This window comes from Theropithecus gelada, chromosome 1 (genome assembly GCF_003255815.1).
Source record: "Theropithecus gelada isolate Dixy chromosome 1, Tgel_1.0, whole genome shotgun sequence".
Taxonomy (NCBI): domain Eukaryota; kingdom Metazoa; phylum Chordata; class Mammalia; order Primates; family Cercopithecidae; genus Theropithecus; species Theropithecus gelada.
This window is the reverse complement of record NC_037668.1, coordinates 70,292,305-70,318,042: the sequence shown is the minus strand read 5'-3', so window position 1 is coordinate 70,318,042 and position 25,738 is coordinate 70,292,305. Positions and strand designations below refer to the sequence as shown.

The following is a 25,738-nucleotide window of genomic DNA, read 5'->3' as shown; positions in this document are numbered from 1 at the left end:
TGTTTTCTAATACTGCTTTTTCTGTTTTCTTCCTCATTATGTGGCACTGGTTTGAAAGTGCTTATCTCCATCAAGTTGTCTTATTGTAATTCCTCCTCTGGGTGTGGTGTCTATTTGCTCTGAAATTTCTCCAAGATTCATATATTGAAACCTTGTACTCCCCACCTTTTTTTTTTTTTAAACCATATCCACAGTCTTTTTCATGATTTCCCTGATAGGCTCTGTTGTAAATACTGTGAAGTCATGCCCACATCAGGACACAGTACTCTCCAGCAGGAATTTGTTGTTTTGGGTTTGATGGTTTTCACGGCCTTTTCTATAACATTGATGGCATCTTCATGCCTGTCACTTGCCACACAAATAAACTAAAAATGACAAAAATAAAAACAAACAAACAAAAACAGTGATGGCATCTTCAATGGTGCAATCCTTCCAGACTTCTCTATCAGGGTTCTCTTCCATAGTTGACAATCCTTTCCATAGAGTACCCTGTGTAATGAGCCTTAAAGGGCCTTATGACCCCGGTCTAGAGGCTGAATTACAGACATGGTGTTTGGGGGCAAGTAGACCGCTTTAACATCTTTGGTGTTGAACTCATGTGGTTCTGGGTGGCCAGGGGCATTTGTCCAACATCAAAAGAACCTTAAAAGGCAGTCCCTTGTTACCAAGGTACTTCTTGACTTCAGGCAGAAAGCATAGATGGAATCAATCTAGAAAACAAGTTCTTGTTGTCCAGACCTTCTTTTTATACAACCAAATGACTGACAGCTGTTGTTTACCTTTTCCCTTCAAGGCTTGGGGATCAGAAGCTTCATAGATAAGGGCAGTTCTGACAATAAACTCGACTGCATCTGCACAAAACAGTTGAGTCAGCCTTTCCCTTCCTGCCTTAAATCCGTGCTCACTTATTTTCCTTACTAATAAATGTCCTTTGTGACTTTTTTTTTCTTCCCAGAATAGGGCACTTTCACCTGCATTCAAAACCTGTTCAGCAGATATCCTATTTCCTCAATGATTTTCTTCCTTTCTTTTTTTTTTTCTTAGAGATAAGTTCTTGCTATGTTGCTCAGGCCGATCTCGAACTCCTGGCCTCAAGTAATCCTCCTGCCTCAGCCTTCCAAAATGTTGGGATTACAGGAGTGAGCCACTGTGCCTGGTCACAATTATTTTCTTAATGGCATCTGGGAACTCACCTGCTGTCTCTCACTCAGCAGAAACTGGATCTCCTGTTTTCTTGACATTTTTAAAGCTAAACCTCTTCCTAAAATTAACAAACCATCCTTTTTAAAGAGAAACCTCTTCCTAAAATTAACAAACCATCTTTTGCTGGCATTATTATTCTTTAGAGATTGGGTCTTTCTCTGTTGCCCAGGCCAGAGTACAAAGGTGCAATCATATCTCACTATAGCCTCAAACTCCTGGTCTCAAGAGATCCTTCTACATCAGCTTCCCTAGTAGCTGCTACTTTGCTAGCTTTAAATTCTCTAACTTTAAATTCTTCACTTTCCTTTTGGTTTAAATTGTCATATAATGACTTCTCTTTTTCTTGAGTCATATTAGAATCTATAGATATGTCTTTCTTATAGTAATCCTGCACCAACATAAAAGCTGCATTTTCAATATGGATAAAAAGGTATTTCACAACAAATGCATGGTTTTTATGCCTGCTAGCATAGCTGCAGCAACAGCTTCATGAATTTGCTTTTCTTTTTTTATAATGGTCCTTATGTTGGATTCATTTATCTTGAAATGTCGAGCAACCACAGTTGCAGACCTCATCTATGGTACCTATCAAGCAATTCAGCTTTTTATTGTAATGTCACAATTTTTCTTTGTTTCTTGGCAGCATTTCTGACATCACTAGTGGCTAATTTGTATGAGTCCCATGCTGTAATTTAAGGTTTATGGTATTGCACTACATACAGTGAAAAATACTTGAGACCCATGAGAGATCTCTTTTTAATTCAACACAAAATTTACTGGTGAGAGGAGACTGCTCATGCAAAGAAGAATGGTGTCACATGGCATTTTAAGAGGATACTTGCAACATGTGAACTCACTGCAGGCCAAGGCAGGTGGATCACTTGAGGTCAGGAGTTCGAGACCAGCCTGACCAACATGGTGAAACCTCACCTCTACTAAAAATACAAAAATTAGCCAGGTGTGATGGGCGGATACCTGTAATCACAGCTACTAGGGAGTCTGAAATGCGAGAATCATTTGAACCCGGGAGGCGGAGGTTGCAGTGAGCCGAGAGTGCACCACTGCACTCTGGCTTGGCAACAGAGTGAAAATCTGTCTCAAAATAAATAAATAAATAAACTTACTGCAATACCAAAAGGCAGGGGCTATGAAATTATTACAGCAGTACAGTGTGTACTACAGTTAATTTTATGCAGTTATGATTTAATACTGTGTCTTTACATTTATTTACCTTTCTCTCAACTGCAAATGATGCTATGTATGGTCTGTAAGTGTTTGTTTGTGTGTTTTCATAAATATTAACTTTATAATAGAGTTATGTATACTTTATGGTAGTAAAGATAAAATAGTATCTACATATATGCTTTCACAAGGTGTCTAACTTTTTCAATGTTTCTAAGCTATATGGTTCATCTGCAAGTTTTTTCAAATTCTGGCAAATCTTCAGAAAAATTTCCAAAAGAATCTGCATACAAGTGAACCAACACAGTTGAAACCCATGTTGTTCATAGTCAACTGTAATGTTAAATAGGCTGAATTTATTAATATGAATGCACTTATTGGACATTCAGGATTTAATGTGTTAATTTGAACATCTAAGAGTGACCTTGGGCCAGATGCAGTAGCTCATGCTTGTAATTCCAGCATTTTGGGAGGCCAAGGCAGGTGGATCACTTGAGCCCAGGAGTTCAACACCAGCCTGGGCAACATATTGAAACTCTTGTCTCTACATGCAATAATAATAATAAAAAAAATAGCCAGGCATGGTTGCACGTGCCTGTAGTCCCAGCTACTTGGGAGGCTGAGGCAAGAGGATCACTTAAGTCCAGGCAGTCGAGGCTGCAGTGAGCCATGATGGCACTACTGCACTCCAGCCTGGGCAACAGAGTGAGACCCTTTCTAAAAAAAATAGTGACTTTGTTTGCTCTCTTGATTGACTGAAACTTGGACACAAAAGTGACTTATATTAAATGATATCAAGCTGCCAAATTTCTTTGGCATAAGGGAGAGAAAGGAATCCAAAAGTGTAAGCAGATGGGAAATTTGGAGTGGGTTTAAAGTTACTCTTCATAACCATGGGAATCCAAAAGATACTCCCCTCACCAAGGCTTTACCAAATAACACTGGTAAGAAAGCACCAAATTACTTGAATTTGCTATATAATGCTAACCTATTGAGGATAATAGTGGAGGTGCTAACAGTGAAATGGCTCCCTGATTTTAATGGGGATGATGGTACTACACAGTGTCAGAGGTCAAGCGGCAGTGCTTAACTTCCAGATACAAGGTAAGTATTATTAATGTTAGTAGGAAATTGGGCCAGAGATACAATCAAAGGGTTTGACCTATAGCTATCTTGTCATAGTTAATTGATGACAATGACTGTAGGACTAAAATATACAGGCAGCCAATTAAAGTCTTACTTGAAATGTATTTTCAAACAAAGAAGTAAGTAAATAAATAAATAAATGGAACCCCCTAGGTCTGGTGAACAGAGGCCTAACTTAAATGACAAGAATGGAAAGTAATGGCGTCTTGTTGTTCAATCCCTAGGCCTGGGTCAGCCCACAGACGCAGAGTCCTTAGAATGATGGGAATGCTAGGTTTTCTTCAGGAAAAACCCTGTGATACTGACACAAGTATGTGATCTTCTCCCACACATTCCCCAAAGAGGACCTGTAGTCTCTTATCAAAGTGCCCGGGCATTGGAGAAAGAGAATTATATAGACTTTTGGGGAACTGCAGTACAGTGATTCCGAGTCAACTTTGGAACCCAAAGCACTATTGAATTTCACAATTCAGAGTGTGGACCTTAAGGAAATTAGGTGAAAATGGAGTTAAAAATCACAGTGTATCTTAGGACACGTCTGCAGTGATTCAATGGCTACGTGTATGTTTCTGAATCTCCTCAGTGGCTATTTCCCTAATTCTTGAATGTATAGTCAGAATAATCTGGAATAGCAGACTCTCCATACTGGCTTTCAACCTGAGGAGTGACGGCTATTGATGGAAGAAAAGGCCAAGTGCTTGGAGTTGCCTCTTTAGATTCTGGAATCAACATACACCACATTTGTTCCTTCAACTCATTTAATTTAATTTAACTTTTTAAGAGACAGAATCTCACTCTCAAATGCCTTTCTAAAATTAACAAACCATTCCTTGCTGGCATTATTATTTTTTAGAGCTTGGGTCTTGTTCTGTTGCCCATGCGGGGGTGCAGTGGTATAATCACAGCTCAGTGCAGCTTCAAATTCCTAGGCTCGAGTGATCCTCCTGCCTCAGCCTCCCAAGTAGCTAGGACTACAGGCATGTACCACCCAGCTAATTAAAAAAAAAAATTGGAGAGACAGGGTCTTACTATGTTGCTCAGGCTGGTCTCGAACTTCTGGCCTCAAGCAATCCTTCCACCTCAGCCTCCTAAAGTCCTAGAATAACAGGTGTGAGCCACCTTGCGTGTCCCTTCGACCCATTTATTAAGTGAGGGCTACAAGTTTTTAGTGGTGTCCAAAGCAAGACATTTTTCTTGCTTCCAAGTTTTGGCAGTTATGAATAAAGCTGCTATGAACATCCGTATGCAGGGTTTTGGGTAGGCATAACTTTTTCAACTCCTTTGGGTAAATACCAAGGAGCATGGTTGCTGGATCATATGGTGAGAGTACATTTAGTTTTGTGAAAAACCAGCAAACTGTCTTCCAAAGTGACAGTGCCATTCTGCATTCCCACCAGCAATAAATGAGTGCAAGGATATTGCTTCATATGCTTGCCAGCATTTGGTGGTGTCAGTGCTCTGGATTTTGGTTCATTCTAATAGGTATGTAGTCGTATCTCATTGTTGTTTTAATTTGCATGTCCCTGATGACATATGATGTGGACGTTTCCCATATTTTCAGTTTACTGACAGCATTTATAGTGAATGGATGTTGGATTTTGTCAAATCCTTTTTATGCATTTGCCACGGTTTGAATGATGGTGTTCCCTCCAGAATTCCTGTTGAAACATAATTCCCAATGCAACAATATTAAGAGATACGGCCTTTGGGAGGTGATTAAGTCATGAGGGCTCTGATCTCATGAATGGAATTAGCATCCTTCTAAAAGGGCTCCCAGTTGAAGGGAGCCCCCTCTTACCCTTTTATCCTTTCCACTATGTGAAGACACACAGTTCCTCCCCTCCAGAGGGTGCAGCAACAAAGTGCCATTTTGGAAGCAGAGAGCAGACATCATCAGACACCAATACTGCTGGCATCCCGATCTTAGACTTCCCAGCCTCTAGGACTGTAAGAAATAAATTTCTGTTGTTTATAAATTACCCAGCCTCAAGTATTTTGTTATAGCACATAAACAGACTAAGACAGCATCGATAGATAGAATCATGTGATTTTCCTTTTTAGCTTGTTGATGCAATGAATTATACACTTTATTTTCAAATGTTGAAGCAGTTTTGCATACCTGAGATAAATCACTTGATCATGGTGCATAATTCTTTGTATACATTGTCGGATTTGGTTTGCTAATATTTTGTTGAGGATTTTTATATCTATGTGAGAGATACTGGTCTATACTTTTCTTGTAATGTCTTTGGTTTTGGTATGAAGGGAATTCCAGCCACATAGAATTAATTAGGGAGTATTCCCTCTGCTTCCATCTCCTTAAGAGACTATAGAGAGAATTGATTTAATTTATTTCTTAAATATGTGGTAGAAATCACCAGTGAAACCATTTGGGCCTGTTGCTTTCTGTTTTAGAAGGCTAGTGTATGGATTCAATTTCTTTAATAGATATAGTTCTATTCAGATTGTCTATTTCTTCTTGCGTGAATTTTGGTAGACTATGTCAAGGAATTGGTCCATTTTATTTAGGTTATCACATTTGTGGGCATAAAGTTGTTCATAATATTTATTGATGATTGCTCTAATGTTCGTGGCATCTGTAGTAATGTTCCCTCTTTCATTTCTATTATTTGTAATTTGTAATTTATGTCCTCTCTCCCTTTTTTTTTTTTTTTTTGTTAGCCTGGCTAGAGGCCTATCAATTTTATTTATCTTCTCAAAGAACCGGTTTTTGGTTTCGTTGTTCTATTGAGTTTCCATTTAAATTTCATTGATTTCTTTAAAATTTTTTTACACAAACATCACCATGTTAGATAATTTCATTGATTTCTCCTCTAATTTTTATTTTTTTTCTGCTTACTTTGGATTTAATTTGCTCTTCTTTTTGTAATTTTCTAAGGTCGAAACTTAGATAATTGATTTTAGATCTTTTTTTTCTCTTCTGTATATTTTCAAATACCCTGTCTTGAGCTCACTGAGTCTTCTGCTTTATCCATTCTGCTGTCAACAGCCTTCAGTCCATTTTTCAGTTCAGCAATTGCATTTCTCACAGTTCTAGGATTTCTGTTCGATTTTTAATAATTTCAATATATTTGTTGAATTTATCTGATGAATTTCTGAATTTCTTTTCTGTGTTATCTTGGAATTCACTGAATTTCCTTAAAACTGCCATTTTGAATTCTTGATCCAAAACCTCACACATCACCATCTTGTTAGGGCTGGTCACTGTCTCCTTGCTTTGTCTGTTTGGGGAGGTCATGGTTTCCTGTTTGCTGTTGTTCTTTTGGGCTTACATCTTTGTCTTCACATTGAAGGATTAGTTATTTATTCCAGTCTTTGCTGACTGGCTTCTTTTGGTCTTTCTAGGGTATGTTTGCTTAGAGGTTCTTTGAAGTTCACCTGTTGAATCCCCTTTACCCTAGGTCACTGCCTCCTTTTCAGGACTAGATGGGTGCCTTAAGCCAAGGTTTGCCTCAGTTCTCCAAAACATGTGGAGTGCTGCCCATCCTAGATTGTGGTTGGGGGTGTCCCAAAATGGGATGCCCTGGCTATGTGGGAAGGCTAGCTAGGGGTTCATGCCCAGAAGACTCATGGACTGTGCCTCATACAGCATGGTGGTGCAGAACAGCCACTCTGATTTTGCATCTCCTTTGGCTGAGATAAACAGGACGATTTTGTGGGCTGGAGTTGTTAGTCACAGTCCCTCTCTTTGTTTCAAGCTGCCTTCAGGGGTTTTTCTCCTTTCAGACACTCACAATGCTTCCCATCTTTCTTCTCTTCTAATATATACATTCAATGCTATAAATGTCCTTCATAGAACCACTTTCCAACAAATTTTGATAAGTTGTATTTTCACTTTCATTTAGTTCAAAATATTTTGAAATTTCTCTTGTGATTTCTTCTTTGACTTTTGTGTTTACAAGTCAGTTGTTTTAATCTCCAAGTATTTGGGAGTTCTCCAGCTATCTTTCTGTTGCTGATTTCTAGTTTAATTCCATTAGGGTCTGTATTAGTCCATTCTCACACAACTATAAGGAAGTACCTGAGACTGGGTAATTTATGAAGAAAAGATATTTAATTGACTTGCAGTTCCACAAGCTATACAGGAAGTATGACTGGGAGGCCTTAGGAAACTTACAATCATGGTGGAAGGTGAAGGCAAAGCAAGACATGTCTTACCACAGCGGAGTTGGGGAGAGAGAGAGAGAAAGAGGGAGGGAGGGAGGAAGAGAGAGCACGAGAGCGACAGTGAGAGAGAGAGAGAGAGAAAGAGAGAGAGAGAGAGCGCACAGGGGGAAGTGTTACACACTTTCAAACAACCAGATCTCGTGAGAACTCTATCATGAGGCAGCACTAGGGGGATGGTGCTAAACCATCAGAAACCACTCCAATGATCCAATCACCTCCCACAAGGCCCCTCCTCCAACACTCGGGATCACTAATCAACATGAGATTTGGGTGGGGACACAGAGCCAAACCATATCAGGGTCTGAGAGCATGCATTGCATGATTTCTATTCTTTCATGTTTGTTAATGTGTGTTTTATGGCCCAGAATGTGGTCTATCTTGATTAACATTCCATGACAGCTTGAGAAGAATGTGTAATCTGCTGTTGTTGAATGAAGTAGTCTATAGATGTCCACTATATCTGGCTGGTTTATAGTGGTGTGGATTTCAACTATGTCCTCACTGATTTTCTGCCTGCTGGATCTGTCCATTGCTGATAGAGAGGTATTAAAATCTGCAATGAATTCACCTACTCCTCCTTGCAGTTGTATCAATTTTTGCCTCACATATTTTGACATTCTTTTGTTAGGCACATACATATTAAAGATTGTTTTTGTCTTCTTGGAGAATTGACCTTTTTAATCATTAAATAATGTTCCTCTTTATCCTGGATAAGTTCCCAATATGATTTGGTTCTGTTTCCCCCACCAAATCTCATGCTGAATTGTGATCCCGAGTCTTGAAGGTGGGGCCTCGTGGAAGGTGATTGGATCATGGGGGTGGTTTCTAATGGTTTAGCTCCATGCTTCTAGTGCTGTCTGGTGATAGAGTTGTCACAAGATCCAGTTGTTTGAAAGTGTTTAGCACCTCCCATCTCACTCTCTCTTCCTCCTCCAGCCATGTAAGATGTGCCTTGCTTCCCCTTTATCTTCTGCCATAATTGTAAATATCTTGAAGTCTCCCCAGCCATGTAGGATGGTGAATCAATTAAAACTCTTTTCTTTATAGATTACCCAGTCTCAGGTATGTCTTTATAGCAGCATGAGAACAGACTAATACACTTCCCTTGCTCTGAAGTATGTGCTGTCTGAAATTAATTTAGCTACTCTCACTTTCTTTTGATTAGTGTTAGCATGTTACATCCTTCTCCATCCATTTACTTTTAATTTACATATGTCTTTATATTTAAAGTGGGCTTCTTGTAGACAACATATAGTTGGGTTTTGTTCAACTTTGACCAATTTAGACATTCTCTTTTAATTGGTGCACTTAAATCATTGATGTCTAAAGTGATTATTAATATAATTGGATTAATATCTACCGTATTTATTACTGTTTTCTATTAGTTGTTCTTTGTTGCTATTTTTGTCTTCCATGCTTTTTATGCCTTTTGTGATTTTAATTGAGCATTTAATATGATTCCATTGTCTCTCCTTTCTTAGGGTATCAGTTGTACTTCTTTCTATTTTTTCTAGTGGCCCTAGAATATACAACTAACCCAAGTCAGCTATACCACTTCACAGTTAGTATGAGTACCTTATAATAAGAAGATAATCCTAATTCTTCCTTCTTGTCCCTTATATCATTGTTGTCATTAATTCACTTACACATAAGCATATCTAAGTGTACATATGTGTGTGTATACATATTTATACACACAATTATATATGACACACATAATCAAATACATTGTTGCTGTTATACTGAACAACTTATCTCTTAGATCAACTAAAATTTAAAAATGAAACTTTTTACTTTACCGTCACTTATTTATTCTCCAATGCTTTTCCTTCCTTATGTAGATCCTGGTTTCTGGTCTATATTTTATTTCCCTTCTCTCTAAAGAACTTCTTTTAACATTTCTTGCAAGGTAACAGATTCCCTTAATTTTTTTTGTCTGAGAAAGTATTTCTCTTTCACTTAGAAACAATTTTTTGTTGTTGTTGTTGAGATAGAGTCTTACTATGTTGCCCAGGTTGGTCTCAAACTCCTGATCTTGAGCGATCTTCCCATCTTGGCCTCCCAGAGTACTGGGATTACAGGTGAGAGCCACCACACCTGGCCCTCACCTTTACTTTTTTTTTTTTTTGAGACAGGGTCCCACTCTGTCACCCTGGCTGAAGTGCAGTGGCATGACCAACTTGGACATTCTCTTTTAATTGGTGCCTTTAAACCATTGATGTCTAAAGTGATTATTAATATAATTTGATTTATATCTACCATATTTATTACTATTTTCTATTAGTTGTTCTTATTCTTTGTTGCTACTTTTGTCTTCCATGCTTTTTCTGCCTTTTGTAATTTTAATTGAGCATTTTATATAATTCCATTGTCCCTCCTTTCTTACTGTATCAGCTCATTGCAGCCTCAACCTCCTGGGCTCAAAAAATCCTTCCACCTCAACCCACTCCCAGACCCCCACCCCACCCCCAGTAGCTGGAATTAGAGATGCATGCCACCACATCCAGCTTTTATATATATATATATATATGATAACCTTATCACTATGTTGCCCAGATTGATCTTGAACTCCTTGGCTCAAGAGATCCTCCTGCCTTGGCCTCCCAAGGTGCTGGGATTACAGGTATGAGCCACCATGCCCAGCTTCCCTCACTTTTGAAGGATAATTTTGCAAGGTACAGAATTCTAGGTTGGTAATTTTTTCTGTCAATACTTTACTATTTATGTATTTATTTATTTCACAGGCCAGAATGCAGTGGTGCAATCATGGTTACTGCAGCTTTGAACTCCTGGGCTCAAGCGATCCTCCCACCTCAGCCTCCCAAGCAGTTGGGATTGCAGGTGGTGCTCCACCACACCTGGCTAAGTTTTTTTTTTTTTTTTTTTCCATTTTTTTGTAGAGATTGGAGTCTCACTATGTTGCTCAGGCTGGTCTTGAACTCCTGGCCTTAAGTGATCCTCCTGCCTCAGCCTCCCAAAATGCTGGGATTACAGGTGCAAACCACTGTGCCCAGCCTCAACACTTTAAATATTTCACTCCACTCTTCTCTTGCTTGCATGGTTTCTGAAGAAAAGTCAGAAGTAATTCTTATCTTTGTTCCTCTCTGGGTAAGGCTATTTATTTTTTCCTCTTTCAGAATTTTTTTTTCTCTTTGATTTTCTGTCATTTGAAAATTTTATGCCTAGATGTAGTTTTTCAGGCATTTATCCGCTTGATGTTCTCTGAGCTTCCTGAATCTCTGGTTTGGTGTCTGACATTAATCTCAGGAAATTCTCAATCATGATTATTATTTCAAATATGTCTTCTGTTCCTTCCTCTATTTCTTCTCCTTTGGTTATTTCCCATATATATCTATCATACCTCTTACCTTTATCCCACAGATCTTAGATATTCTGTTGTTTTTGTTTGTTTGTTTTAACATTTTTCTGTTTGCTTTTCAGTTTTGTAGATTTCTATTAAGATGTCCTCAAGGACAGAGGCTCTTTCCTCAGTTGTATGCAGTCTATTAATAAGCCCATCAAGGTATTCATTTCTGTTACAGTGTTTTTGATCTTGACTTAAACATCAAAAACACTGTAACAGAATTTCTATGTGGTTCTTTCTTAGGGTTTCCCTCTCTCTGCTTGCATTGTCCATCTCTTCTTGCATGTGGTCTACTTTATTCATTAGAGCCCTCAGCACATTAATCATAGTTATTTAAAATTTCTGGTCTGATAATTTCAATATTCCTGCTATATCTGAGTCTGCTTCTAATGTTTACTCTGCTCAAACTGTGTTTTTTGCCTTTTAGTGTGTCTTGTAATTTTTTCTTGATAGCGAAACATGATGCATTGGGTAAAGGAAACTGCTGTTAAATGGGTCGTTAGTGATGTGGTGGTGAAGTGTTGGGGTGGATGGGTGGCATTCTATAGCTCTGTGATTAGGTACAGTCTTTTAGTAAGCTTGTGCCTCTGGACTGTGAACTTCACATGTGCTTGTTTTTTTTCTCCACCCACCTCCCTTTTTGCAGGACAAGATGGCTAGAGTTGGCTGGAGTTGGATATTTCTATTTCCCTAGGTCTGTTAGCCTCTGACAAAACCCCAGCAGCTTAGGCTCTGGTTAGTTTCTCCCGCGGGCTGACCTTGTTAGGAAGTTTCAAGTGCTCCCCTTCTCTCCCCCTGCTGGAAGCAAAAGGGGATTTTTCTCAGATATTCACTATAAGAACCTGGTATGCTGAAGGAGGTAACACTCACAAATGTGTCTAAGTCCCCTAATGACTGGGTCCCTCTGGAGTTTCTCTCTCTCAGACTTGATACGCTGAGCCTCCAGCAGTCCATCATTTACTGTTCAGGTTTCCAAACCTGGGCACTGGCCCTCATGAAGGTTTTGCTCCAGTAAGTTGTGATTGTCTGTATTTGCCTATAGGTATCTCTAATTTTCGGGGTAGTGGTTTGGACTGTGACCTCTCTCCTTCCTCTGAAGGATCTGGGGAAATGTGTTGATTTTTCAGTTTGTTTGGCATTTCACTTGTTGTCAGGATACAGTGACAACTTCCAAGCTTCTTACATGCTGGGTCAGAACCTAGAAGTCTGTTTCACATGTTTTTGCTCACCACAGGGCATTCGCACCAGAGGCGTCACTCAATAATCAGATGGAACAAACAGTGCTTTCTGTACATGTCAATTAGCCTCTTTCTAGCACCCATTTGCCTGCTTAGTGGGCTCATGGACAAGGTGCATGATAGCAGGAATATATATTTTTCAGGGAGTCACTAAGGCTAATCCACTTAATTTGCCAAACGCCAAGATCCCAATATAAATGCTGAGCAAGTAGTATGGCACCATCTCCTGGGAGAACCAGCAAGCAACCTGGTAGCAGGTTCATTACCTTTCTATCATGGATAGAATGACAATTTGCTCTCAGTGGACTAGAGACTTATTTTAAATATGGATTTGCTTTTTCTTTTGTTTTTCTTTTTCTGAGACAGTGTCTTACTCTGTTGCCCAGGCTGGAATGCAGTGGCGCAATCTCAGCTCACTGCAACTTTTGCCTCCCAGGCTCAAACAACTCTCCTGCCTCAGCCTCCCAAGTAGCTGGAATTACAGGCATGCGCCTCCACACCCGGCTAATTTTTGTATTTTTAGTAGAGAGAGGATTTCTCCATGTTGGCCAGGATGGTCTCGAATTCCTGACCTCAAGTGATCTGCCCCACCTTGGGCTTCCAAAGTGCTGGGATGGCAGGCATTAGCCACCATGCCTGGCCTGGATTTGCTTTTTCTGTCCATAATGCTTTTGCCAGGACCACCATCTGTGGACTTACCAAATTCCTTATTTCTTGTCATGATATATAACTCAGATCTAGACTTGTAGTAATAATAGTAAAAAAAAAAAAAAAGCAAAAAACCGAAACATTGCTTCTGACCAAGAAAATCATTCTACAGTAAGAAAAGTGAAACAATGGCTCATATAATCATATGATTCATTGGTTCTACCATATATCCTGTCATGCAGAAAAACCAATCTGGAAAAAAAAAAAAAAACAGTGAAATTACCTATGGAAGACTTAGCTATGATGCTGGCCAGGTGACAACACTTCATAGGTTTGAGGTGCTGTCTTACAAGATGATGTATAAACTTTTAACTGTGATTGATACATGATATTATTTCTCCCCTCGCCAGAATACATGAAAAGGGACCAAGAGATGAAATTGGGAATGGCTTCTTATGCCAATACCCATTAGCAAAATGTGTGCTATTGTATTACTGGTAGTTAACTTTATAATTTTTTCTGTTTTAATTTTTAAAATTTTCATTTCTTTTTTATTTTATTCAGAGCAGAAGACCATGATGTTTTAATTTAAGAAATGAGATCTTGCTATGTTGCCCAGTCTGGAATACAGGGGCTATTCACAGGTGCAATCATAGCATACTGAGCCTTGAACTTCTGGCCACAAGCAATCCTTCTGCCTCAGTCTCCTAAGCAGCTAGTACTACAGGCACATGCTTAATTATAAGTTTCTGCCTTCTAATTAAGCTTTTTCTTTTTTCACTTGAGGTCTCACTCTGTCACTCAGGCTGCAGTGCAGTGACACAAACATAAGTCACTGAAGCCTTGACCTCCTGGGCTCAAGCAATCCTCCCACCTCAGCCTTCCAAGTAGCTAGAGCTGCAGGTGCACACCATCAGGCCCAGCTAATTAAAAAACATTTTTTTTGTAGAGACAGGGTCTTGCTATGTTGCCCAGGCTGGTCTCAAACTCCTGAGCTCAAGCAATCCTCCCACGTCAGCCTCCTAAATTGTTGGGATTATAGTTGTGAGCCACCGCATCTGGCCTATAATTAAGTTTTAATGTTAATAGTATATCCGTGCATGTGGATTGAGACTGAAGTAAAATGAACATCACCCCAAAATAATCATAGATACTGATTGGACTTTGAGTATTCTTTATTTTTATGCAGACAGTGTGCCTTTATATGATTTGTAGTGCATCATATTAAGTGGAAGCATGATATTCTTCTTGTAGTTTAGAAGTTAAGCCACAAGGTAAAAGCATTTGTATGGATGCTGAGTATCCAAAGTGGACTGTGCTAGAACTCAACATGACCCCACTCTTCTAAGCTTTCCCCTGGGCCATGAGCTTGGAAGCCTGAAAACTGCATTTTCCAGACTCCCCTGCTAGCAGGGATCAAGTGTAGTTTCTGCACATGAGAGGAACTTGCACACAATTTGGAAAGCATAAGGGAAGGAAAAGTAATTTTTCTTGTGTTACTGTGGTATAATACATACATATTTTGATGTTTGTCCTATTTCCTGGCACGCTGCTCCTAAAACTCTTGGAATCTCTGAATGGTAAGTGTCTTTTTGTAAACTAATGAGAAGACTGATGAGCTACCATGCCTGGCTACATACTTTTAAACAACCAGATCTCATGAAGAGCACACTCACTATCAGGAGGACAGCACCAAGCCATTCATGATGGATGCACTCCAATGACCCAAACACCTCCCCTCAGACCCAACCTCCAACAACGGGGATTACATTTCAACATGAGATTTGGAGGGGACAAAGATCCAAGCCGTATCATTCCACCCATGACCCCTCAAATTGCATGTCTTTCTCACACTACAAAATACAATGAACCCCTACAAATAGTCCCCGAAAGTCTTAACTCATTGAGCATCAAGTCCAAAGTCCTAAGTCTCTTCTGAGACTTATCTCCTTCCACTTATGAGCCTGTAAAAATCAAAATAAGTCATTTACTCCCAAGGTACAATGGTAGTACAGGCTTTAGGTAAACATCACAATTCCAAAAGGGAAAAATTAGCCAAAAGGAAGAGTCAGGCCGGGCGCGGTGGCTCAAGCCTGTAATCCCAGCACTTTGGGAGGCCGAGACGGGCGGATCACGAGGTCAGAAGATCAAGACCATCCTGGCTAACACGGTGAAACCTCGTCTCTACTAAAAAATACAAAAAAATAGCCGGGCGAGGTGGCAGGCGCCTGTAGTCCCAGCTACTCCGGAGGCTGAGGCAGGAGAATGGCGTAAACCCGGGAGGCGGAGCTTGCAATGAGCTGAGATCCGGCCACTGCACTCCAGCCTGGGCGACAGAGCCAGACTCCGTATCAAAAAAAAAAAAAAAAAAAAGAGTCAATAGGCCCCATGCAAGTCTAAATCTCAGCAAGGCAGTCATTAAATCTTAAAGCTCCAAAATACTCTCCCTTGACTCCATGTCCCACATCCAGGGCACAATGGTGCAATGGGTAGGCTCCCAAGGCCTTCGGCAGCTCTTCTCCTGTGGCTTTGCGGCCACAGCCCCTGTGGCTGATCTCACTGGTTGGAGTTGGGTGTCTGAGGCTTTCCCAGGTACAGGGTGCAAGCTGCCTGTGGAGCTACCATTCTGGGGTCTGGAGGGCAGTGGCCCACTTCTTATAGCTCCAATAGGCAGTGCCCCAGTGGGGACTCTGTGTGGGGACCCCAACCCCACGTTTCCCCTCAGCATTGCCCTATTAGAACTTCTCTGTGAGGGCTCTGCCCCTGTGGCAGGGTTCTGCCTGGGCAACCAGGCTTTCTCACACATCATCTGAAATCTATGTGGGAGCTGCCAAGCCTCCTTCACTCTTGCAATCTATGTGCCCACAGGTTTAATACCACATGAAAGGCACCAAGGCTTATGGTTTGCATCCTCTGGACAGGCAGCCTTAGCTGTGTCTGGGGTCCTTTGAGCCACAGCTGAGCTGTAGTACCCTGCTGGGATTCTCTCTCTGCCACATGGCCAGGCTGCAAATTTGCTGAATTTTTATGCTCTGCTTCCCTTTTGAATAGAAGTTCCAACTTTAAGTCATTCCTTTGCTCCCATATCTGATCATAGGTTGTTACAAGGAGTCAGGCCACATCTTGAATGCTTTGCTGCTTAGAAATTTCTTCTGCCAGAGACCCTAACTCACCACTCTTAAGTTCAAACTTCCACAGATCCTTGGTACATGAACACAATGCAGGATTTCTTTGCTAGGGTATAACACGAGTGATGTTTATTCCAGTTCCCAATAACTTCCTCATTTCCATCTGAGACCGCACTAGGCTGGCCTTTACTGTGTATATTTCTATCAGTATTTTGGTCACAACCATTTGACCAGTCTCTAAGAAGCTACAAATTTTCATCCTCTTTTTTTTTTTTTTTTAGACAGGGTCTTGCTGTGTCACCCGGGCTGTAGTGTAGTGGCATGATCATGGCTCACTGCAACCCCGACCTCCCAGCTCAAGTGATCTTCCCACCTCAGCCTCCTGAGTAGCTGGTGCTACAGGTCTGTGCCACCATGTCTGGCTAATTTGTTATTTTTTTGTTGAGACAAGGTCTCACTATGTTGCCCAGGCTGGCCTCGAATTCCTGGCAAGCGCTGGGATTACAGTTGTGAGCCACTGCTCCTGGTCCTCCTGTCGTCTACTGAGCCCTCCAAACTCTTCCAATCTCTGCCTGTTACCCAGTTCCAAAGTTGGTTCCACATTTTCAGGTATCTTTTTCAGCAATGCTCCGCTTCTTGGTACCAATTTTCTGCGTCAAGCTGTTCTTGCACTGCTATAAAGAAATACCTGAGACTGGGTAATTTATAAAGAAAAGAAGTTTAGTTGGCTCACAGATATGCAGACTATACAGGAAGCATGGTATTGCCATCTGCTCAGCTTCTGGTGAGGGCCTCAGGAAGCTAACAATCATGGTGGTAGGTGAAATGGGAGCAGACATGTCACATGGCGAGAGTGGGAGCAAGAGAGAGCAGAGAGGTGCCACACACTTTTAAACATCTAGATCTCACAATAAGTCATTATCGTGAGGACAGCATCAAGTCATTTATGAGGGAGCCACCCCCATGACCAAACCACCTCCCCCCAAGCCCCACCTCCAATGATGGGGATTACATTTCAGCATGAGATTTGGGGAGAAGAATCATCCAAACTATATCAGAAGTGAAGTATTGAGAGTGGTACGAGCACAGAAAGAAGAAACAGGTTTGTTTGTCTTTCCCCCCAACAGTTCTCTAGCACTAGCAGATGGATAAAAGGGCAGACAACAGATGAGACATTTGCAGGAGCTTCAGGAGAGTTCCTGCAAATTCTCCACTTTGACGCTGCAGGAGGTGACTTCTCTGTGATTTCTGAATTTCTGGATTTATTGAAAGCTAGCAGCAGTCTTTTCTGACTCTACTCTCCCCTGGTCCCTTCCAACTGTTTCGTAAGCTCTTATTCCCGTTAAATCTCTTCTTGCTTGAAATACCTAGAGTAGATTCTACTTTCCTGACTGAACCCTGACTAAACAATTAAGTTTAGTAAAGTGGTAGGCACTCAATAAGAATTAGCTGTGACTAACGGGAGAATAGGAAAACTGAGAAGCATGTCTATTTACTTTCTTACCTCATCATATTTTCTTTTCTCATTTTCCAGTTGTTTAAGTAGGGCCTCTTGTTGCTGAATTCTGGATTGTTGCTGAGAACAGGTCATTTCCAGTAGATTTTCTTTATCTTGTAAGGTTCTCACTTGCCTGTGTAACTCATCTATGTTCTGATATAGGAGTTTCCTGAGGGCAATTAATGTACATTAAATCACACTATGAATTGCAAATGAAATTCAGACCTAAAATTTTATGGCATCACAAGGGATTTTTTTTTTTTTTTTTGGTTCAATGAAGTAGGGTATGTGTCTATAAGCTAAAGAGACCAACACAGGGAACTTCTTTTGTGACAGAAGCTTTCCTTAGTTCTCTCACTCACTCATCAAAATGACCCTATGAGGAAAAAGTAATTGTCCTTATTTCAAAGATGAGGAAGTTGTGGTACAGAGAACAGTTAAGACAAGGTGGAGGTAGGGCTTGAATCCTGAATCCCATATTCTTTCTTCCTTACTGCTTTACGAGTGGAGCCCTTCATCTTCTGGGTTCAAGGTAATGTTAGTTAAAAGCACTATTGATACTAATAAGCACACATTAACACTGCTATAAATGAATCATAAATGAGCCTGCATTTTATGAGAAAAATTACCATTTTCCAAAAGAGGGCAAAGGAACTCAGAGAATTTTACCCCAAATATGGTACCCTGGTATACTAAATATTTTGAATGAAAGGCCCTTAGAGATCAGCAGATGCTAGAAGAGGCTTTTCCCTTATCTGCATGAAGACTGGACTTACCAAGGAGAATAATTATACCCATCGCCTCCCTGAAATTGCATTATTTATGGATCTTCAGAAAAGAAGATTGAGGAATATAACAACTCCTCCACAGACCTTTTCACAAGACAACGATTATCTCTTAAACTCATTCAAATTCCCAGGAGAATAATTTATGAATTAATTTTTGTCTCCAGGGTCCCTTCATTCTCCCTAATGAGTTACTATCCCTTGGAATTGTCTACATTCCTCATCTCCCTCTGCCCTGGAAACGGGTATATAAGCTTCTGCAACACACTCAGCTATTGGGTCATCACACTTGATTTTCCCCACCCCACGTTAATAAAATTGTGTTTGCTTTTTCTCCTATTAATCTGCCTTTTGTCAGTTGGCTTTTCAGAAAACCTTCAGAAGGGGAGGGGAAATTTTCCCTTCACCCCTACAAGGGCCATTAGCACTTTGCTCTTTCAGTCTCGTTATGAAACTGGCCCAACTGGCCCATAGAAATTACATTTATAGTTTTTTGAACAAATGTAGAAATGTACCATTCCCAGTCTTAAAACTTGAAATTTATATCTGAGTTCCTCCCTCAGGAGACTGACCCTCAGGCAAGAAACTAAAATTCACCAGATCATAGCATCCAGAAAATGAGATGCCTCATTCCTTATGATTGGTTCCTTACCCCTCACTAATTCCTGTTTTACATTCCTTCCCTGCTATAACCCCCCAAATTTTAGTTGGTCAGGGAGATAGATTTGAGACTGATCTCCCATTCTCCTCAACTGTGGCACCCTAATAAAGCCTTCTTCCCTGGCAAACTCATTGCACTTCTCTGGCAATACTCATTGCACTAAGCAATGGGACCTAGACCAAACCCTTGGAATTTCAGGAATAGAGTACAGTTTGTGGAAAGACTTTTCTGAGGATTTCAGACCAAGGTTCTCTGGACTTAGGAGATTCATCTCGAAGACTGTGATGATGATAATGAAATAGTACTGGTGGGCAAAAGTCTCACCTGCATGCTAGGGCAGTAAAATACTGACATTAGACAAATAAGTTTGCTTTCTCTAACTTCAGTATTCTGAGAAATCAACAGGTTATTGGGGGATGATTATATTTGAGACATGGGCTCACATCTCTCCACCTCTAGTTCTTCTCCTTACGTTTCTTGGAAATAAGTGCAGACTCTCCAAGGACTGCTATAGCTAATTTTCTACCTTTCACATCCACTTCTACAGCAATATCCTCTCTTTCATCTCTCTTTCATCTAATTAACTGTATACCTGCTATTATGGCCTACTTCTTTTTGGTTACACTCAATTTCCGAACTAAGAGAGAAGCCTTGGAACTAAAAGAGAAGTTTTGATCCACTGAAACTAAAAACACTTGAGTTATTGGCAGTAAAATTTGAGACCTGAAAACTAGAATCGGAAAGTAGGAAGTTGGCTGGACATGGTGGCTCACACCTATAATCCCAGCACTTTGGGAGGCCAAGGTGGGAGGATCGCTGGACCCCAAAAGTTCAAGAGCAGCCTGGGCAACATAGTGAGAACTTGTCTCTATAAAAAAGTTTTTTTAAAATTAGACAGGCATGGTGGCATGCGCCTGTAGTCCCAGCTGCTCTGGAGGCTGAGGTGGGAGAAGTGCTTGAGCCTGGGAGGTCAAGGCTGCGGTGAACTTTGATCACACAACTGCACTGCAGCCTGGGTGACAGAGTGAGACCCCCATCTCTACAAAAAGAAAAAAAGCAAAGTAGGAAGTCAAAATTAAAAGAGTAACCCATGAATATGTGAGAAGTTAATTGATACAGAGTTTGAAAAATAAAAGACTAACAAACCAGGTCTGCCAATGAATAAAATTAAGAAATTGGTGTATGGATAAGACTCCCTGCATTCTCTGTAGCCTGAGCCTCTTTTAGCAGTCAGAGTGTTCTTTCTAAATTGCAAACTAATCATACTACTTCCTCTGCTCAAAATCCTATAGTGGCTCCCCATTACTCTTATTTTTATATATATATTTTCTGTTCTTTGATTCAGGAACCCCATTACTCTTAAGGTAAACTCCAAACTGTTCACCATGGCTTGATAGGTTCTGCATGAGAAATGGGCACTGTGGCTCACAAGAGCTGGGCACTGTGGCTCGTGAGGATCTGTAGCACTATGGCTCACACCTCCTAACACTGTGGGAGTCTGAGACTGGAGGATCACCTGAGGCCAGGAGTTCTAAAACAACCTGAGCAACATAGGGAGATCCTGTCCCTAATTTTTTTTTTTTTTTAATTAGCCTGGGCATGTTGAGCATGCCTATAGTCCTAGTTACTCAGTAGGTGGAGGCAGGAGGATCACCTGAGCTCAGGAGTTCAGGGCTGCAGTGAGTCATGATTGTGCCACTGTATTCCAGCCTGGGCAACAGAGCAAGATCCCTGACTCTAAACAAACAAACAAACAAAAAATCTAAGGTTCTGCATGAGCTAGGCCTACCTCACCTTCCTCATCTCATTTTCTCACCGCTGTCCCTAGCCTTATTTTCGTTCAGCCAATCAACTTTTTCACTTCCTCAAAGTCGTCCTCCACACTATTCTCTATTTAGCTTCTTGATACCAACTACTTCATTTTCAGCATAAATCACTTTCTTTGAGGAAGTCTTTCTTAAGCTCCCTCACTCCAGAGGTATCCGTGTTATGTACTATCATGGCAACCTAAACCTCCTTAAGTATAACACTTACCACACTTCATCATACTTCATTGCAGTTGCATGTATAAAGATATTTATTATAGCTTTATAATAGCAAAAAAGTCTAAAAGATATAAGTATTACATAAAGTATGATATATCTATGTAACAGAATGTCACACAACTGTATAAACTGATATTATGAAACTATAAATCAATAAGAAAAAGAGAGATGGAAAATTCTAAATATTTGGGATAAACAACACACTTCTAAATAATACATGAGTCAAAGAGGAGGTCTCAATAAATTAAAAGCCGGGCGCGGTGGCTCAAGCCTGTAATCCCAGCACTTTGGGAGGCTGAGACGGGCGGATCACGAGGTCAGGAGATCGAGACCATCCTGGCTAACGCGGTGAAACCCCGTCTCTACTAAAAAATACAAAAAACTAGCCGGGCGAGGTGGCGGGCGCCTGTAGTCCCAGCTACTTGGGAGGCTGAGGCAGGAGAATGGCGTAAACCCGGGAGGCGGAGCTTGCAGTGAGCTGAGATCCGGCCACTGCACTCTAACCTGGGCGACAGGGTGAGACTCCGTCTCAAAAAAAAAAAAAAAAAAAAAAAAAAAAAAAAAAAAAAAAAAAAAAAATAAATAAATAAATAAATAAATAAAAAATATTTTAAACCAAATGAAAATGAAATACAACTTACAAAATTTATAGGCTACAACATAGCAGAAAACTTGTAGTATTACATGCATATATTATAAAGGAAGAAAAATCTAAAATCAGTAATCTAAGCTTTCACCTTAGGAAACTAGAGAAAGAAGAACATTATAAGCCTAAAGCAAATAAATAGTAAAAATGAGAGTATTAGTCAATGGGATTGAAAACAATAAAACAATAGAGAAAAATAAATGAAACCAAAAGTTTGTTCTTTGAAAAGATGAATAAAATAGATAAACCTCTAGCCAGGCTAACTAATAAATAGAGAAGACAAATATTAATAATATAAAAAATGTGGCCAGGCACAATGGCTCACATATATAATCCTAGCACTCTGGGAGGCTGAGGCAGGAGTATCACTTGAATGCAGGAGCTTGAGACCAGCCTGGGCAACACAGCAAAGCCCCATCTCTATTTTATAAATAAAACATTAAAAAAAAAAATCAAAATGAAAGACGGGCCACCACTACTAACTCCATGGACATTAAAAGGATAATAAAGGAATATTATGAACAACTCTGCCTACAAATATGATAACTTACATTATATGGACTGATTCTTCGAAAGACACAAACTACGAAAACTCACACAAGAAGAAACAGATAATCCAAGCTGGCCTATATCTGTTAAAGAAATTGAATCAGTAATTAATTACCTTCCAAAAAATAAAGTGCTAGGCCCAGATGATTTTATGGTGAATTCTACCAAACATTTAAGAAAGAAATGATACCAATTCTCTGTAATCTCTTCCAAAAAAAATTGAAGGAGAGGGGACACTTCCTAAGTAATTTTTTGAGACAAACATTACCCTAATACCAAAACCAGATACAGATACTATGTGATAGGAAAACCACAGACCAATACCTTCATGAACAGGTTCAAACTCAGTGTGGTCTGTTAAGTTCTACATGACCTAAGTCTAGCTTACCTTTCTAGCCTCATTTTCTTGCCACTTTCCTTGTCTCTAAACATTTTGTTCTGGCCAAATGAACTTTTTTCATCTTACTGAGAAGATTATGATGATAATGACGACAATAGTAACAACAATAACATTCAATATTACAATAACAACAACACTTTTTTTTTTTTGAGATGGAGTCTCGCCTGTTTAGCCTGCTCTGTTGCCCAGGTTGGAGTGCAGTAGCACGATCTTGGCTACTGCAACCTCCACCTCCGGGGTTTAAGCAATTTTCTTGCCTCAGCCTCCTGAGTAGCTGGGGTTAACACGTGTCTGCCACTATGCTTGGCTAATTTTTGTATTTTTAGTAAAGATGGGGTTTCACCATGTTGGCCAGGCTGGTCTCAAACTCCTGACCTCAAGTGATCCACCCTCCTCAGCCTCCTAACGTGCTGGGATTACAGATGTGAGCCACTGATGCCAGGCCTAATTTAAATTAAATAAAGTTAACTATAGTTTAACAAATATATTTTTAATAGAGTAGCTTTGTAACATTTTGACTTGTCTAGTTTCCCAGAATTCCTTCTGTGTAAGTTTCTGGTTATAGTGGGCCACAGGAGATAATATTTGTGCAAGATTTAGAGAACAGAATTGAAACATTTTGGTTTTTCCAGGTAGAAGATTGGAGCAGGCACTTTTATAGTTTATAAACACTGCTAGATATCTGCTGCTCACCTTGGCATGATGCAACAGCCAGGCCTACAACTGCTCTACCTTCCCTTGAATCCTCCTTCACTTTTCCATCTCCTGGGCCAGATGTCTATTTAGCTCCTTGATGAAGGGTGCCAGTTTCTCCTGTAGGATACCTACACTTTATCAAGGTTAGAGGCAGCAAGAACTGACATGAGTTCCAGTCCATCTTCATAGTTTCCACCTTGTTGCTCTCCCACTTTACATTCAGCTTCACTTCCTGATTGCTTGCCCTGCAGACTTCGAGCTCTAGCATAAGATGCAAAGGTGACAGCCATATAGACTGCATAACCAGTACCCACAAGTGCATAAGACCAAGTCCCTGTAATAAGGTTTTTATTAAATACATATTCCTAATGGTTCTATTTCCTCAGAGAAGTGCTTATTATTTATCAGGATATATATTATGTCACTGAAATAGAAGAAAGTGGGAAAAATCTAAATGTTCAACAATAAAGGATTTATTAAATAAATTGTGACATATCATTAAAATAATATTCTAGAAGAAAATTTAATGTCAGATAAACAGATCATATATTTTAAGTGAAAAAGTAGGTTACAATCTAACTATTTAAATCAGGGTTACTTTCTTCCAGATTATGAAACAATATACACTATAGAGTCCCCTTTTGGTAGAAGAATTTCCCTATATATTTTATTTGCCTACACTTAGTTCAAATAGTGCATACATATTTCTTCTTAGCAAATCTTCACAAAAGATGTATAGAACTGGCATTACAATTCCCACTTTAGAGATAAGGACACTAAGTAAGAACAAACATCAAATTTATGGTGAAACTAAGGTGGAAGAATGCTGAAGTCATTGATGCTTTAATGAAAAGTTTAAAGAGACAATAGCCCAAATAAATCAGCAGTTTACTAATGGATAAGTCATTTTAAGAAGGGATGAGACGATGTTGAAGATGAGGCCCACAGTGGCAGACCATCCACACCAATTTACAAGGAAAAAAAATTTTTTGTACCCTAATCAAAGACTGATGATTAGCAGCAGAAATACTAGCCAATATCATAGATATCTCAAATGATTAGCAGCAGAAATACTAGCCAATATCATAGATATCTCAATTGATTCAGCTTACCACAATTCTGACAGAGAAATTAAAGTTTAGCAAACTTTCCACTTGATGGGTGCCAAAACTGTTGCATTCAGATTAGCTACAGACAGGAGCAAAGCTTTCCATGGGAATTTTACACAAGTGGGATGAAGATCCTGAAGCATTTCTTTGAAGAATTGTAACAGGAGAAGAAACATGACTTTACCAATATGATACTGAAGACAAAGCACAATCAAAGAAATGGCTACCAAGAGGAGGAAGCGGTCCAGTCACAGCAAAAGTGGACCAGTCAAGAGCAGAGGTCATGCCAACAGTTTTTGTGATGCTCAAAGGATTTTGCTTATTGACTTTCTAGAAAGCCAAATGATAACCTGCTTATTATGATAGTGTTTTGAGAAAGGTAGCCAAAGCTTTATTTTAAAAAATGCTTGGGAAAGCTTCACCAGAGTCCTTCTCTACCATGACAATGCTCCTGCTCATTCCCCTCATCAAATAAGGGCAATTTTCCAAGACTTTTGATGGGAAATTATTAGGCATCCACCTTACAGTTCTGATTTGGCTCCTTCTGACTTCTTTTTGTTTCCCAATCTTAAAAAATATGTAAAGGGCACCCATTTCTCTTTGGTTAATAATGTGCGAAAGACTGCAATGACAGGGTTAAACTCCTAGGATTCTCACTCAGTTCTTTAGGGATGGACTAAATGGTGTGCATCATCACTTACAAAAGTGCCTTCACCTTGACGGAGCTTATGTTGAGAAATAAAGTTGTTTTTTGAGACAGGGTCTCATTCTGCAACCCAGTCTGGAGTGCAGTATTTCAATCATGGCTCACTTGCAGACTCAAACTCCTGGGCTCAAGTGATCCTCCTGCCTCAGCCTCCTGAGTAGCTGGGATTACAGAAGTGCACTGTCATGACTGGATAATTATTATTATTATTATTATTATTATTATTATTATTTTGGTAGAGACAAGGACTCACTATGTTGCTCAGGCTGGTCTCAAACTCCTGGGATCAGCATCCCAAAGTGCTGGCATTACAGGTGTGAGCCACTGCACCTGGCCAATATATTTTTTATTTTATCTTTCAATTCAGTTGTTCCACAAACTCGCTGAAGTTCCCTTGTACAAAATATCAACTTCATTGTAGTTTGAATTTTGTCAGACTATGTGTCAGAGCAAATTCCACAGTATTTCATAGGCAAGTCAGTCAAGAATATTTACTGTTACCACTAGGTGTGTCCCAGAACCAGAAGACATAATCTCTGCCTTTAA

The 25,738-nt window shown here is 39.9% G+C and overlaps 1 protein-coding gene across 2 annotated transcripts in view; it reads right to left on the bottom strand.

Annotated features, from left to right (window-relative positions):
* The window catches only part of LOC112622766 (coiled-coil domain-containing protein 30), a 117,512-nt gene that overhangs the window by 47,540 nt on the left and 44,234 nt on the right, over positions 1–25,738 (bottom strand). For both annotated transcript variants that reach the window (XM_025382590.1, XM_025382599.1), the window contains one exon: positions 17,602–17,764. In XM_025382590.1, coding sequence (XP_025238375.1) covers positions 17,602–17,764 — 163 coding nt within the window. The remainder of the gene's footprint in view (positions 1–17,601; positions 17,765–25,738) is intronic.